Source organism: Colias croceus, chromosome 8 (assembly GCF_905220415.1).
Source record: "Colias croceus chromosome 8, ilColCroc2.1".
In the NCBI taxonomy this organism is placed as follows: domain Eukaryota; kingdom Metazoa; phylum Arthropoda; class Insecta; order Lepidoptera; family Pieridae; genus Colias; species Colias croceus.
The window spans coordinates 4994422-5011471 of record NC_059544.1 but is presented as its reverse complement, the minus strand read 5'-3'; the positions used below and the strand labels follow the sequence as shown (position 1 = coordinate 5011471).

The window sequence follows — 17050 nt, the reverse complement described above, 5'->3', positions numbered from 1 at the left end:
AATTTATTAGCTAATTTAATTCATAGTTATTATTTATGGTTACAGAATTATCACTTTTATATCATTTATTATATTTTTAGTAGGTTCCTACCATATTCGAAAGGCCAAACTCTCAATAAATTGTCTTAAAATCAACCCTTAACGTAAATAATGAAACAATCATATCCCTATCAAGTTTATGAACTAGACCAACAAGTTTCAACAAAATAAGGTATAATAATTTTTAAGTTACCCATCAGAGGCTGTATCCGTCAAAAGTTTGATAACCTTCAGTGGCCGTGACCTCAATTTAGCGACCGATACCGATCCGCTGCCAACTGCCTACGATATCAAACTCTACACCCAGCCGTACTACCTACCACCTACTGACATTCATTAATACTAGTAATACTAAAATTCCCAAACGGTGGCTGCAATCTAAGAAAAAAAATTATAATAACCATCTGTGCCATATCATTATTTTTGTTTAAATGCGATATCTTTATCCTGTATCGATAAGACGTCGCCATTTGAATATCAACATTAATTGCTACGAATGTACCTATGTTAAGAGAGTTCGCGGCGCTTCCGCGGCATCCAATCTCATATTGATTGCCGGTGACATTCTTATCAATACACCCCCGGCGCGACCGCTCCACTCGCCACCCAAAAGAAACAGGAACGTTTCTTCGCGCGCTCGCAACGCAACGGAAAAAAGGGCGGGACGGCGCCGCGGCGGCGGTGGCCAATCGCGCGCCAGCCGCGCCGCCGAGCGACCAATGGCGCGCGGGCGACGGGGCGGGCGCGCGCACGCGGCCGCGCCCTCGTTTCGCTCCGACTTTTTATTTATTGTTGCGCGAAACACCGCGCGCGACGGGTGTGTGATGCGCGTTTAGACAACTGCCGAGCATGGAGTCCGCCGTGGACTCAGCGTCGACCGCGAGTGAGGTGAGCGGCTCCTCAGGGGGCTCGCCGAGGGTGAAGGCCGCGTCGCCGGCGCGGGCCGTGAGCCCGCCGCAGCTGCTGCAGCACCGAATGCCGCTGCCGCCGCCCGGTCTGGGGCTGCTCGGCTCGCTGCAGATGATGCACCACTCCCCGCTGGAGCTGATGGCGGCGGCGCACCACCACGGCCCGCCGCGCTACGGCAGCCCGCCGCCCATCTCCACCTCCGACCCGTCCGCGAACGAATGCAAGCTGGTCGACTACCGCGGCCAGAAGGTCGCCGCGTTCATCATCCAGGGCGACACCATGCTGTGCCTGCCGCAAGCGTTCGAACTGTTCTTAAAACATTTAGTGGGCGGTTTGCACACAGTGTACACGAAGCTGAAGAGACTGGACATAGTGCCCCTGGTGTGCAATGTGGAACAGGTGCGCATCCTGCGAGGCCTGGGTGCCATCCAGCCGGGCGTCAACCGCTGCAAGCTGCTCTCCTGCAAGGACTTCGACGTCTTGTACCGGGACTGCACCACCGCAAGGTACGTTTCTCTTGAGATACACGTATAGTTGTGAGGTTATGAACTTTAGATACAGTGTAGTTTTCAACGTCTTTATTTACTTTATTTTTTTTTGTGCCTAATATTTTTATCTTTATTTATTATATTTTTTGTCTTTAGTTTCAAAATCATGTTCAATTATCAAATGGGAAAACTTACACCATTAAAATTATAGAGCATTTAAATTGCTCTACATACCTAATGTTGGTAGAGTTTTATGTAGCTCAACTATAATAGATGTTGTATTTAAAACAAAATACGTAATTAGGATTAAATTAATTTTTACAATTTATTAGCTTAACGAATTTAAAAATTCAGTATCAAATTTGAGAAATGTAGAGTCAGTGGTGTCGCGCAAGCAGAAAATCTCGACGGAAGGGTCGCGCTCGTCACATTAATTTTTCATATTTTAATACGCGCCAAATATTTCCACAGGGTTAAATATTAAAGCATTCCGGCGACGGAAGGGTAAAGTCTCTGTTAATTAGTGGCCGCAATATACATTTTTAAATAGTAATTTTTACAAACGCTAAAGTTAGATTAAAAAATCTTGTTTTGTTAGCGCGTACCGCTGGCCCGATAGGCCTATATCTCTTTCCCTGAATGCGATTTTAAAAATGTAATGTCCACGGCAACCGGCCTTTTGGGAGATATAAACTTGTTTTTTTCGTATTCCCGTATTGTGTTTATAAATTTGATGTTTGTTTAATGCGTTGTGGAGCGTTTTAGGAGCAACAAATTTGACTTGTTTACTTTTATTGATTACGAAATGGAAGTTTTGTAGAGATTATGAGATGCTCAAATGTTTGACATTATTTTTTGTTTGTCCCATCGATGTTAGCGTTAATCTAATATTATCTAATATAATTGAATTATTTTTAATACATATGCACAAATATAGAGAACTAGGTATATCTATTTATATTTCTCCAAAACTGGAATGAATAAATTAGTTAGAAATTGCAACGAGTAAAATCGGAAAAATTAATTTAGTAGGTATGTTCAGTAGGTATCTATTAATGCAACATAGGTAGATTAAACTATTTATCTATTTGTAAAAAATATAAAACAACCGAGGTATAAATAGATAAAATTTAAATGGCATTTCCGCCTTACCATGTAGCCTGTCCTGTAGGTAAATTTGATTAGAAAAAAAAAATCCAATTAGGTACTATTTATGTAAAACGTTACCATCTAACCGGTGTTAAAAATAGTGTTTTAATTGTTGAAATAATTAGTGAAATAAGTGTAACTGTTCGCTGTCCGCTGATTTATCATTGTCAATATCTTTTTGTTTTCCGCGCCGCTGCCCGCCATCTTTTTCTCGTCTGCCGGTCCGTGTCTTCTGAAACTAGATAATTAATATTGAAATTTTTATTACTTTTTCATTTCATTCTTGCATATTAACGATTGAAACATACATAGATAAAGCAATTTCGATTCGATTAATTAGAACTAATTAAGTTAGTTTGTTTTACACGTGTCTTATTAAAAGCGAATTTAATTTGTATGTAGTTGTAGGTACCTACGTAATTATTAGGTACATCAACGGACAATTTTAATAAGTATTTAGATAAATGGATATGAGGTTCTTTTGAAACTTTGTATGATAAATATTTTAATATCTCATACTATGTATTGAACTCGAGTTACCTTTTAAAAGATTAAAAATTAAAAATGGCCGTCGATAACATTTGGATCAACGTAGCAACATAATTTGTATTGACATGTTTCCACTATTACGACTTCAGTGATTCCGATACAAAGAATACAGATTACGAATGTTTTTTATGATATTTTAAAAACTTCGTGTGTGGACTTTTTACATAATCAAAGGATCAAAAGTGAAAAATTGTAAAGCCGTTAATTGAGGAATTAATTTTAGACGATTTTCGCAATTTTTACTAGTGAAATTTTAATGAAAAGCAAGACTGGAGTAATTCTGAGTATTTTCAAGCTATTTTAATTTTCTTACAACAAAATGTAATGAAAGATATTTGCAATAAATAGAATGGAATACCTACTACATACGGGGACATCAGTTAATAATTTCACAAAGACCATAATTATCAACCATTAAGCAAACTGAATAATTTGGATTCAAAGCATCATATGGGTTATAATCTGGTGCTAGGAAATGCGATATTTTTAAGAACGCATCGCCCGCATTACAAAACGTGTATAATAGGTGGACGTTCCTTTTCACGCTTCAATAATTGCTCGACAGCAGATAAACGAGATCGTATCGAGTTACATTCGGCGTTGAACGGAACCCTAACCTCTGTTGTGATTCTTACTTTTAACTCTTTATGCACACTGCTGTAGATCCTCTGCGGATACACACGGTATTTGCAGATAATTCTATTAAACCCGTAGTCTCCTGCTTTAATGTACCTGATTAGCATTAATTAATGTATAAAACGAATTAACATGGGTAATCCAATACTTCCTAACTCAATTTTCCAAAGCCGCCTGTCACTATGTTTCTATATTAGAGACGATTCGAATTGATTTCTTAATCAATACGCACAGAGCGTTAGGTTCCGTCCATTGTCTCTGCGACTGACAAAGAGCGAGGTTCAATTACGGAGGTCATCAACACGACTTTTTATGGAATTTTCAGTTTACGACTCATTTGATGGTCCGCCTTCAAACGGAGTGATATTTCGTAAATAAACAAAGCACTGAAATAACTGCCTCATTACCTTTGTAGAGCCGGTAGGTGTGACGGAACTTCGGGACCATTTTTTGTTGTGAGTTTCAAACTTTCTGTCGGAAGGATTTAGGATATACAAAAAGGATTATCAACAGAAGTTGTATGGATGCTCTTGACAACTTTGTTTTAGATCTCGAATAATAACAAACTCGTTACGGCCACGGAGCTTTTATTTGTTAGGTGTTTTGTAGTAACTTAGCAGTATATATCGGTAAATCTATAGCAGTATAAAATATGATGAAGCAGTATTTGCTCTTCAATACAACATGCGCGACATATTCAAATAATATTTCTAGTAAGCTGAATAAATTATTGTAGTCTGCCAAAAATATCTTTGTATGTATAACGTTGTCGTCAAATTTACATAGAATGGCCGAAGATATCGTGTGGCATATGTGTGTAACTGTTATGAATGATGCTAGGAACTTGGACTGGCGACGCTCCAAGCCGTGGTTCTCATTGAAATATTAAACCAAGACGTCGCTTGCACTGTCTCAAGCACATGCTGACAAAAGTAAATCATACCAACCTCGAGATTATTAATCGTTCTAGAATCTTCTCAACTGAATAGAAGTTTACTTTCTTTTGTTTAGGTTCAGGTTATGTTGGCGTTATTTGCTCTGCCTCTTTCAGTAATAGATATCCTTTTATTTAGTTCTAGTTTGTCTGTGTGGTTGTACTACTTAGTTTCAATATGTATTTTGGTATTTTGTTATTCAGGCTTCAATCTATCTGACTACCGAATCATCTAGTAATGTTATTAAACAATTTAAATGAAACATTAATAATTTCACAGTTAACTTCTGTACAAACTTTAAGATGAATAAGATTGTGAGTTGTGTTGATTGTATGTAAATTGTTTAAGATATAGTGTTAGGGCTATAGAAGTGATAGGAACAATAATAGGTACCTATTTAATAATTTCCATATACTCTACTCTACAGAAAACTCTACATTTTTAGGCGCATGAATAAGTATATGATTTTTTTTATATAAATTGTAATTTTAACCTATAATGTCTGTGGAAAGAAGCAAAACACGAGGATTATTTAGAAATATTATTGTCTTTGATAAACAAAATAAAAGTTCAAACTTGTTCACTTTAATATTGTATTTTACAACATTGCAGCAGAATTTTATGACGAATACTTTACAAAAAGTGTTTATTATCCTACTAGTTATTTACGTCTTTGTGACGTTGTGATGACGGGGCCGCCCAACGCAACAGTGACGTATGTTTTTGGCGGGATTTGACGCCATTTTTGACAGAATATATACTAATTTAAATTTAGAAAACTCTTTGATAAAATATGTTTACGATTCGATCACAATATCCAATCAATATCGATAAATGGAATGATATTATAATTTGTTTTACGATTTTATTTTAATGTTAGTGTTACCTACTATCATTTTTTTATTGCTCATATTTTTAGAACAAAAAAAGCTTAAATTAATTTAAATTTTAATCGAAATTTCAGTCTTTCTTTTGTAAAAACATAATTATAAACATAACATTGGTGAAATGAAATGAAAATCGAGAGTAAGAGGCTTTATTTAATTTGGTACGCTCTTGTTACGTGTCCGTTAAAATCGAATCTTATGCGGTCTTTCCATTTTCTATGTCTAATTTATTTATGTAATTGTATTTAATATTGTTATGAAATACTATTAGGTACATACTTTTAAAAGAAAAGCTGTTTTTCTAAGTTTATCCAACATCGCTCTATTTTTTAAAATACCTACGTTTTAACGTCCGTTTTAAAGAGTTAGGTATGTGGAATATTGTAAGAAAAATTATAACAACAAAACGAGATAGAAACAAATGACTTTTTTATTTCTAATGTTTTAAGTTTTATTACCTATGAAAGGTTTATAAATACAAATGATCAATCATGAAATAGGTAGGTATAACTTTTCTAGAGCAAAACAAACTGTAAATTTAAGATAATAGGTATGTTTTGATATGAATGATTGTTCATTTTCTTCTTCTTGTACCTACTTAACTTGCCAAATTTTTTTTATAGATATAGCATAGTATAAATGGATAGAGTAGCTGTAGTAGATAGTGTATACTGTATACATAGTTAGTTTTTGAATAAATTTGTTTTGACAATAATTGAATGTTTATTTTATGAATGTAATTGTCAAGAATGAATCAACCTTTTGAGATAATTAATCAAAGATATAACAGTAATAACTTAAAAAGATACAGCTAATTTGAAGAAGGTCATTTTAATTTGAATAAGGATGAAAATTCTTATTGTCTATTGTTTAAGCTAGTTACTTTGTAAGCTTGAGAAATATATGGAAAATTAGACACAACATTTTTCTTCTACAATTTCAGTTGTTTTCGTTTTGATTAAATTTAATTTAGTAATAATCTGTTAAATCTAAGATAAAACGATACGCTTATATTAATTTTTATACCCATATTAGATTTAGATGATCATAACAAAAGGCTTTTCTTTTAGATAAATATGTCATTTGAATTAGAATTTAGATACTTAAACATATTTTATATTTCATCGAGATAGTTTGCATACTATAATATACACAGATAAAACCTGTTAATCTTAATTATAAATTGGATATGTTGAAATAATATTTCCGTAATACCTAAATAAAAACATCAGACGTTTGTGCAAATAATGATTTCCAATATATAAAGCTGTAACTTGTAAGTTTAAATTGCAATGTATGGAATGTACAATAACATTTTATCATATTACAATACAAAGTATGAGACCAGTAAATTGATGTACCTAGATAGCGTAATAAAATTTAAATCACGTTGTATAAACGAGCAGTGAATATAATACAAAACGAGTAATTTATACAAAGCAGTAGGCGGGTGTAACAACAAATAAAACAGTCAATCGGAACGACAAATGAAGTGAAGTGGCTCGAGGAAACACAATTTCCTCCAAAGCGACAAACCGTTCCACAATGGGAATATCACGGAGGCAATTTATTACGATTGATCAACAAGTAGCTGGGGAAACACGGATCTTAGATGGAACGGAAAGAATGAGCAACCCTACCCGCCCGCCTCGGAAGCTCGGCATTCGGCACTCGGCACAACAGTCGAAACGCACGCCGACACTCGTAATCCTCTCGTACAATTCGAAAAACGCACACAAATGACACGAGGGAATCCCTCTGGCTAGACGGAATTATCACGGGTTCTCTATTTCCGTTTCGCGTACTATTGAAACACCATCTCGCTTGCACTCGACCCTGAAACGTGCCTCCGTCTCTTTCTCATTCGTTTCATTCATGGTTAGATTTGAATGGGCCTGAAACGTGCTGCCTTCACACAAATGTGAAATTCTGTTGAGAAAGGTTACGTAGGTATATTCTGTATGGTGGTGCGACAATCGTTAGCCGAAGACTAAAAACGGGACCGGCGATGATTAATAGAGGAGGGTCGCCAATAAAGAATGTATGTATTTAATTAAAATTCTCTTCCGTGCATCTTATTGAATGGTCGATAGAGAACTATCGCATGCCGTGTAACGTGGCGCGGTAGCCGTGGTTACATTTTATAATTGCTGCTCACTAGTGTTGAGCTCTAATCATGTTTAATTATAGCTAGAGGAAGGAGTCATTGCCGTTTATCATGAGATGAACTGTTACAGACGTGTAAACCTCACCGCGGAATTATTATAGATTGTGTATAAGGTACAGCCATTGGCAGCAGCGAGAAAGTCTATTAAATTATTGTTACAACAACAATTATATTAACACATGTTTGCTGCTTAAATTGGCTTTTCTATTTATAAACGAATCACAGCCGATGTTCTATAAAATCAGATGCGAAAATTTTTATAGTTTAGCGAGGTCGTTATAATGTCTGCGACCGACATTGTTCAAGGATGTTTATTTATTATTTTAAAGGAGGAAGAAGTTTTTAATTATTATAGCGATAAGAATATGTTTGAGTTTTAAATGTTTGCACGTTTTTTATAGATTCAGCATTAGATATGTAGGTATAAAATCAAAACACAATTGAATTCATGTTGAGAAATATAAAGAGGTAGGTAAGTCCCAACAGTCAGTGTTTATGTACACCGTACCACATCCGAATCTGTAGGAACACATTATACCAGCGCTACATAGCCGGCCGTCTCCTTTAACAAAATAAACTCCACAATAATATATCTATGCAAATCGCCTCACAAATAGCATTCTGATTGTGTATGTACACTACAGTGTACACGGGAACAGTTATTAAAGCGCAGCTAGATACATATCAAAACAATAGTAGACGGAAATGCAGCGCAGTGACGTTTTTGCCCGCTCCGCTCCACTCACCTTTGTGAGAATAAGCTTATCTTTTGACCGTAAAAATTATAAATTACATACAGTTATCTAATTACACTAACCTACTTGATTGCTTTCTTCATTAATTGCTTTGCAAAGTTGTGCATCTTGTTTGAATGTTTTTGTTTGGTTTTTAGTTTGTGCTTTTTTTACATTCAAGTTAATTTAAAAATTATTATTTATTGGAAAATTATAGATGTATTAGAATAAATGATCATTTAGTGTATATTGTGAAGGTGTTATGTAAGTAGCCAATGCATTTTGTAGAGGCTTTAAAAGTTTATAGGTTTATACCAGAGAAATGTGAGAATAAATTGATATTTTTTACTGTTAAGCATATACATATAAAATATTATAAAGTTGTATGAAATATAGTCTTAATAAAAGTATCGGCGTTAATCATAATACCTATGGTCATAGAACTTTAGATAGCAAACAGATTTAACAAAGCAACAAAACGTAGTAAGGGCTACTCGGGCCAGTTAAAAACCTCGTTAAACCATGATATACGGTCCGTAATAAAAACTAATAAAACATTCGCAACAATTTAAAAGAGAATCGATAAAAAGTAAATGAATATCAAATCTGCCAGTCGAAAGATAGTAAATTGCCTTTTACAGCCTCAATATTACCTCTTACAGTGCTTTTATTGTTATACCAACAGTGTTACAATGTAGTGGATCATAATTAGAAAATAAATATTAAAATGTGCAAATTTATCACGTCATACAGGAATATGTTTGGACCGAGGTCTTATGTGGTCTCTAGATTAGGAGAGCGTTTCACATGCATCATAACTATGCGAATGAATTGGATATCTATTAATCTTTATCAAATAGTGTGAATGCGTTTGCACAAACAAAACAAGTCATAAATCTTACCTTATAATTTAATCGATCAATTTCATATGCCGTAAGTATGCTTAACTTAACATCAAAATCAGAGCCCGTGCAATCAACATTTTTACATAGTAAAAGAGCAAAGACATCAGCAAGGCATCTGCGTAATCTAAAATATTTACGATCGATATAAATTTATTTTTGTCCTTACCAGAGACACATTTAAAATAATTATAGTCGCCTCAGGTGAAATAACTTTGTTTCTATTTTACGATCGGTTCGACCCTTGTTGCGTATTTTAACAACACTAAAAGTATTTTAATTCAAGTTTTAGCACTTTCAATTTTATTTATATCTTTTTTTCTCTTATACTTACATTCTTTATTACTATGAAGCCGAGATTTCATTTCTATAAACTTTTTATAGTGCAAAATTACGTATCATACATTTTTAATCATCCACTAACGATGTTTACAATGTAATCGATATGTTGTTTCATTTGTAAAATCAATAGTGGTCCAGATGCACAAAAATGGGGCACAAGAATCGATTTGCCCCACATTTTGGCGGTCTAGCGACCGCGCCGCCGAGGGTAACGCTCGCGATAAGGGATAGTGCCCCCCTGCAAGGCGGGGTACACCCTGCCCCCCTCTATAATATTTACCGCCCCCGGGCCATACTTACGCCCCTCAGTATTTACGGGTTAGAGAAAAACAAGGGTACTCGAGCTTCGGAAGGTGCAACGTAGATTTTAATCCTTTCTGATGTTTTATGATTGATGACGGATTTCGCGATCGGCGTTGCGCTGATGTTGATGGATTCTATACGATTGCTGCGCCCATTCACCCGCCCGCGGATCGTGTGTGAGAACCCAATTTTGTGATTAATTTGCGAATGTAAATAAATTTTGGCGGAGATCTGTGTTTACATTTCGGATTGAAAGAATGACTCGAGCAGGGTAGCGCCGGTGGCGGCGGCGAGTCAAATCTGACGTGCAAACGTGGCGTCGCATACAAAACTAGATCGTGATGTCGCACAACTCCACTTCTTTACATTCGTGAAACACTTCATACTCGAATAAGTCGAGATCTTGTTACTTCATGAGATATTCTATTTAATTTAACGCAGTATTTGACTAGTACCTAAAATAATTCATTTAAAATAACACTTAACGAATGCAATAGAAAAACATTTCCCATTTATTATAAGTGACGTATTCATTTTAAAACGCCGCTAGCGCCATCTGCCAATCAACATTGAATTTAAATAGTCTAAAAAACTTAATTAGTCTACTTTCAAAGACAGAATATTGACGTCGGCCACGTTACTGAGGGACATGCTTTTAAAATAGGGACTTTGTTCCGTGTGTGATAGAGCCAATGTTGGCTGTGTGGAAATTGAACGGCGGAGTGATGTTTAGTCATGACAATATAATGTAGTGATGACGAGTGAAGATGTCCATCAAATATTGACGCGTGCGCGAGTTCTTGCCGCGATCACAATGTACTGTCAGGGCCAAATGGCTAATTATTATTTTAGTCGTTTAATCGTTATGAAACACAGCTGATCAGACTATTTTTAAACAATTACTGCATGCCATTTTATAAAAGGTTGCATATGCGTCGTTGTTATTATTTTAACTTTATTGCTTGTTTTATTTCCTTCTCATTGGATGAGTGTTCAGTTCAAATGCCATTACATATTTTATATTCTAAATCAATGTATGCATGCAATTGGTATTGTTTATTTATTTATTTTTATACGATGAATATAACTGGAAAGTGTAATAAGTAAGTATAGTTTCACTTTGTTAAAAATAATATTAATTGTAACGTAATGGGCAAAAGAATTAGATTTCAAAAAGCTTTGCTTGAAAGCTTTTAGTACACAAATATTTAGTACAAAATGTTAGCTAGCGGAACGTATAAGTTAATTTATTAAAACATTAGAGCATTACATTGACTGTTAGTTACACGTTTGCGTCGAAAATTAAGTTTGGGGTATTGATAGCACTCATTGTTCTTTTAATTGGGGTCATTCGTCGCGTTCTAGACGAAAAGTGCTGATCATCCCCTCCTACAATCCTTAAACTTGTTTATATTTATTTACTCTTTTTTATTTACTTATACCTATAGGTATTTTGGTTTAACAGTGTTTATGTGCACTAATTTTATTATAGTAAATGTTCCGAATCACAGTCACCCATATCAAAACAAATAACACTAAATTAAAAAATAAGAATGTCTATCAACATTCCACATCTCCCTGTTAATAATTTAGGAAACGCGTTTTAATAATTCCATTCGAAATATTATTATAGATATCAAAGAAAGGGTTGCACAGTGCACAGTGCCTGCTCGCTGACTCGCACAAAACGCTCTATCTGCATATGCCTCTGATTGATGTGCTCTGTAATTATTTAGACGCGTTAATAACACCACCGACGATGGCCGCACTTTGTTTCTGATGACTTAAGACGAATGAAATGAGAAACTATCCGACTCTTTAATAGTCCTTATTGCTTTCTGATGTTTTGTTGATTAAACGCGAACAAATTAAAGGATTCGCGCAGATATTAGCTTTTGTAGACGTTTTATTGTATCCCTCCTGCATGAAGGTTAATAATATGATAAGTTGAAATAATTCATTAAACCTCACCCACAGGTTACGTAAATACGGGGCCACTCCCGTTCGGTATCTACAATTTTCATAATAGCACAGTATCGTAGTCGTATTTACATAAATGGCCGCTACGTACAGATTGTCTTTATGTTTGTTGTGCGTGCGACCCCCGCTCAAACAAATCAGAATATTAACGTAAATAGTAATGGCGGAAAAAAAGCTATTATGCAAATGAAACATTTTAGGGTAAATAGGAACTGACGTAAAACGATGTTAAGTAGGAATAATAAATCGTTTTGCAGAAATATTGTTTCTGAATTAATAATGTTGTAAAAACATGTTGTTGTGTTTTATTGTGAAAGCTGACTTCATTAAAAATTTATATCCAATGTATAATGTATGATATTTTTAATAAATACTATTTGAAAAGCCTCAAACCATAAAATTTACGGAACTAACAGTACTAGTCTATAACTAAAATATTACTACAATAATATAAAAATTATGCATGTAACAAAAAAGTAGTAAAGATCATTCACATGATATAAAATGACGAAGCAATTTAGCATTATCATAGAATCGTTCAACGTACCTACGAGAATGAAGACGAAATTGTTAAAAAACAAACGCGCGTATTGCACCAACTCAATTTAGCCGTGTAAAAAGCGCAAAGTAACATTAATCTCGTTCCGAAAATAATGAAATCGGCATATCCATTGAGATTGTAGATATGAATACGTTATGATATACATTATTACGTTTAATAACAAACGGTGAAAGTGCACCGTCAGAGTGGAGTATTCGCCGAATAATAGAGTACGTTCGAACGTTTAACGCACCCTCGAAAATTGAAATAAAAAACAACCATTCGAGATGTAACAGCGATATGATTTGGCAGTTTTTTATTCTATTTCACTGTAACGTATGTTTTTATCCAGTGTGAGATAAAATTCAATAGAACTCCCTAAATATGATGCAATGGAGCCATTATGAATGCCTAAATAAATACATTTTTTCGGTGGATGTGTCTTTGTATTTGGAAAATGGATATATTATTTTTTATTAAATTTTGTGTTTCTTCCTTCGTTTTTTTTTAAATCAAAGTATAAATTTATAAATTTATAAATATATATTATTAAATTTATAGGTAATGTAAACATATTTTTCAATTAAAATCTAAGCTAGGTAACTTTAAGTAGGTAGAGCTCTATAGAAAAAATGCTCTACAAAGGGCGAATTTCCAACTGTATCTTAATTAAAAATCAGATTGTATCCAAATGACTAGTAATAGGTATTTACCCTAAAATTGTTTTCAAGTGTTCAACTGTTAATTTAAATCAGTAAGTATTCATTTTTAATTGTATCCATATATATAATGTTATCATTACAGATTTGCAAAAAAAAAATCAACTATAACGATATTGTTGTGAGATATTTTAAATGGATGCTGTTATTTTCCCTTCATTGAACATTCTATTTTGATCTTAGAAATTTGTTTTTTTACGACTGCAATATGGACATCAATTTCCCTCCAGATAAGAATTTAGAATATTTCGACATTCGGACAGAGGCTCCCCAATCGTAAGAATGTGATTAATTAAATAAACGAACAGACCCAGAAAGAAATTTGATAACCCTTGGCTCTGCTTTTTATAATACACATTCCGCGCCATTTTGTTTTATCTGTTAATTGACTGAATTTTTTTGGGTCGTTACAGGAAAATTGGCTTTGTAATATTTGCCAAATTATTATTAATAAAAAAATATAGATTTAGAATAAACACATATTATGTAGATTTATATTTTTTTTGTTATTTCATTAATGACATGTCGTACCTAGGTATAAACCAAAGTTTTGATCGATAGATAGGAAGGACTCACCTAATAGTAATTACTGCAGTTTTCATAAAATCGTATAATACAAAAAATACGCTATTTTTATTTGATATCTAATGAGCATTGACTTATTATAATTCAATTTCGAACCAACTTATAAAATGAAATAATAGCAAATAATCACGCATGTCAGTAATCAGTGTAGGCCGCTTATATTTCCAATTAACATTCCTAAACATAATTGCAAGAATCAAATGACTCTATTGTTCGCGAATAGGTTTGTTTCTAGACATTCGAGTGCATTATGCTATTCTAGCTATTAGTGGTTACGTATAAACCTGTATTATGAGCAGATAATGAAGACTGCGTTAAAATTCAGGGCGGCTTTTTCTCTAGCAAAATCAACACAAACTGTATGTAGATTGTAGGTAGAGCGCTAAATTAATTTTAATTGCATTGATAGAATCAATATTCGTATGGCATTTCGGCTCCTGCTTTCTGTCTTTTTTATCATACATCATTTTTAAAATACATGCTAGGTGCATGTAAGTAAATGATGAAAAGCTCTTTGAGTAGGAAAAGATAATATGTATTATGTAACAGAGACAGAAAATTAACCGAGCAACTGGTATAAAAAGTACATCTGCACAAATCGTAAACATTTGAAAAGTTTATGAGTTGAGTGTATGATCATCTCATTTTTAATCTTTAGTTGTACCTTTTACTCCAGGTGTTCGAACATTATTAACAAAGACGTAAAATACTTGTTTGACTTCCAAAAAATATATAAATTGGCTTGCGTTATACGTACCTAATTAACGAAAATGCGCACGTTGTTCGGTAATTAATAAGAAATTTCTTAATATCGTGATAGTAATAGAATTTTAAACGAAACAATGTTCACATGGTTGCTCAATGTTCAGTAAACAAGATTATACACATCCTGCTATCCCGGTGGCCTAATCTGTATGTCGAGTGTTATCATTAAACGGGGAAAATTTATGAATAGCTCCTATGTTACTGTTGGTAATTGTTTGTGGGAGACAAAAGCCCGGCGCATTCAGGAAATTTATAGTAATAATAAGCTTTTTATAATCGTCGGTTTATCGCTGTCGTCTTGGTGTTCAGCCGCGGTTTTTGATGTACTCTGATAGTGATGTTTCGAGAATATTATCATAGCGTGAGATTTATACGAGTTGTGCTACAATGTTGAGCCAATTTCGAAATCAATATGGACTAGGGTAAAAGCGGGATAGATGCCCCACTTTTTGAATTAATATGCTCATAATTAAAAAAATATGAATCTTATACGAACACTTTGCATGAATATAGCTAGGTTAGTTATCTGTTTTGAATTACTATGTATATTTTTTATCCTATCATTTATAGATAGGGTGTAATAACAATTTTTGTAGAACACCTTTTTTGGGGATAGATGCCTACCTATACGGATAGTTGCCCCACCATGAAAATACTATGGAGAATAGATGCCTGCAGAGTGGGATAGATGCCTTACATACTCTATAAACGCGAAATCAAATAAAATTTATATGATAAACGAGCAAATATCTTGTAAACATAACTAACTCCAGTTGTTCTGTTGTCCAAGAATATACTCACGGTTGCACTCCTTCTTTTCTTTTGTATTTTCGTGGCATGGTTCTGCTACAATCAGTATAAGGTCAAATCATTAATAAGTAAGTATACATAACAATAAAAACGCAAATTTAAAACCTTTGAATCACTCAGGTAAAAATATAAACTGCATGTGTGTTTATCGATAATAACATGTATATATTTATTGAGGGATAGGTGCGCTTAGGGGTGCCAAAGGGCATCTATCCCTCGAAAAAGCAGGGCAACTATACTTTTTGATAAGGATAGTTGCCCTAGTATTTTTTTTATTAAACAAAAATGAAAGAGCGACTATTTACACTTAGATATATACTTAATGAACCAGTGTATTGACACAATAAGAAATATAATGAAATTTCTTAATACTTATAAAGTTATGCAAAAGCAAATATTAACCCTTTAAAATTTGAAGTATTCGTGATGTTCGCCGCGCAGATAATAAATACGCACTAGCGAAACACGTCTTCACCAAACAACAGCTCATGCGTAACAGAGGTGCGGGGTGATAGCAGCTCCTATTTAAATTATTAATTTGTAGTCACGAGTTTGGGAAGTTAGGTTTTTTGAAAATGAGGCATCTATCCCAGTGCGGCATCTATCCCGCCTTTACCCTAAATATTCAATAAATAACAGTAAAGTACGTGTAATCTGAGCTGTGGTTTATGGTGATCACGAATGGCAGAGCAATAACAGAACAATGTTAAATGCGCTATGTGGTCGCACTGGCCGGCATATGCAACCTCTATGTGCATTGTGTATGTAACCAATGTTTATTGGACGCAACTTGTCGGATTAATGTTTTTTTTTGTGCTTTATTTTTGCAATATTTTAAAGTTATAATATACCATATTTTATTTAGGATATATTAATTATGAATATCACGCAACTGTTTAAATAATAGGCATGACGACAGTATCCATAAATGATCGTATTAGTGTTTTTAAGGGAAAATGTATAATAAATAACTTCAATATAGTGACTTAAAAATCTTAAAAACACTAAGATTATTGAGATTATCAATAAAATAAAACATTGAAATTCTGCAGTTGGCCATTTTGACTAAAACACGCGTGACGTCACAATTAAGTACCTAAACAACTCACGTCAGATGTATTTTGTTGTTATGAATATGTTGAGAATACGCATTTTTATTTATTTTCTATTGTTTCACGTATGCTTTATCGACTCAGAATAGAAATATAATTGCGAATTCACGAATACGTGGTTTCGGGGTTCTCCGCACCATCATTTCTTATTATTTTCTCGCTTGAAATAATTACTAACACATTTTTGAGCATCATTTTAATGTGGATTCACACTGCAATACTGCACACCACTTATAAACTTTGAAATTCGTTTCTATAACACATATTAAATATATATTTTTTTAATTTTCTTCGCAATGCATACAAATAATTACGTATTTACTAAAGAGTGACGTCACGCTTACGCCATGACACCTGCGAGCTGTTTTGGCACAGTTGATAAATATTTTTTGAAAAATGGCTTTTATCTTCGTTAAATTTAAGTATATTACCGAAATATAGGGTTTTTCTTGTATAGTAAACGTATACACACATTATGGAAGAGGATTTCAAAATCTT

General features: G+C 34.0%; 1 protein-coding gene across 1 annotated transcript in view; it reads left to right on the top strand.

Annotated features, from left to right (window-relative positions):
- Positions 1–865: 865 nt before the first annotated feature.
- The window catches only part of LOC123693835 (dachshund homolog 2), a 119365-nt gene continuing 103180 nt past the window's right edge, over positions 866–17050 (top strand). Inside the window, exon 1 of the mRNA XM_045639073.1 lies at positions 866–1454. Within this exon, the coding sequence (XP_045495029.1) occupies positions 889–1454 (566 nt within the window). The 5' untranslated portion in view covers positions 866–888. The remainder of the gene's footprint in view (positions 1455–17050) is intronic.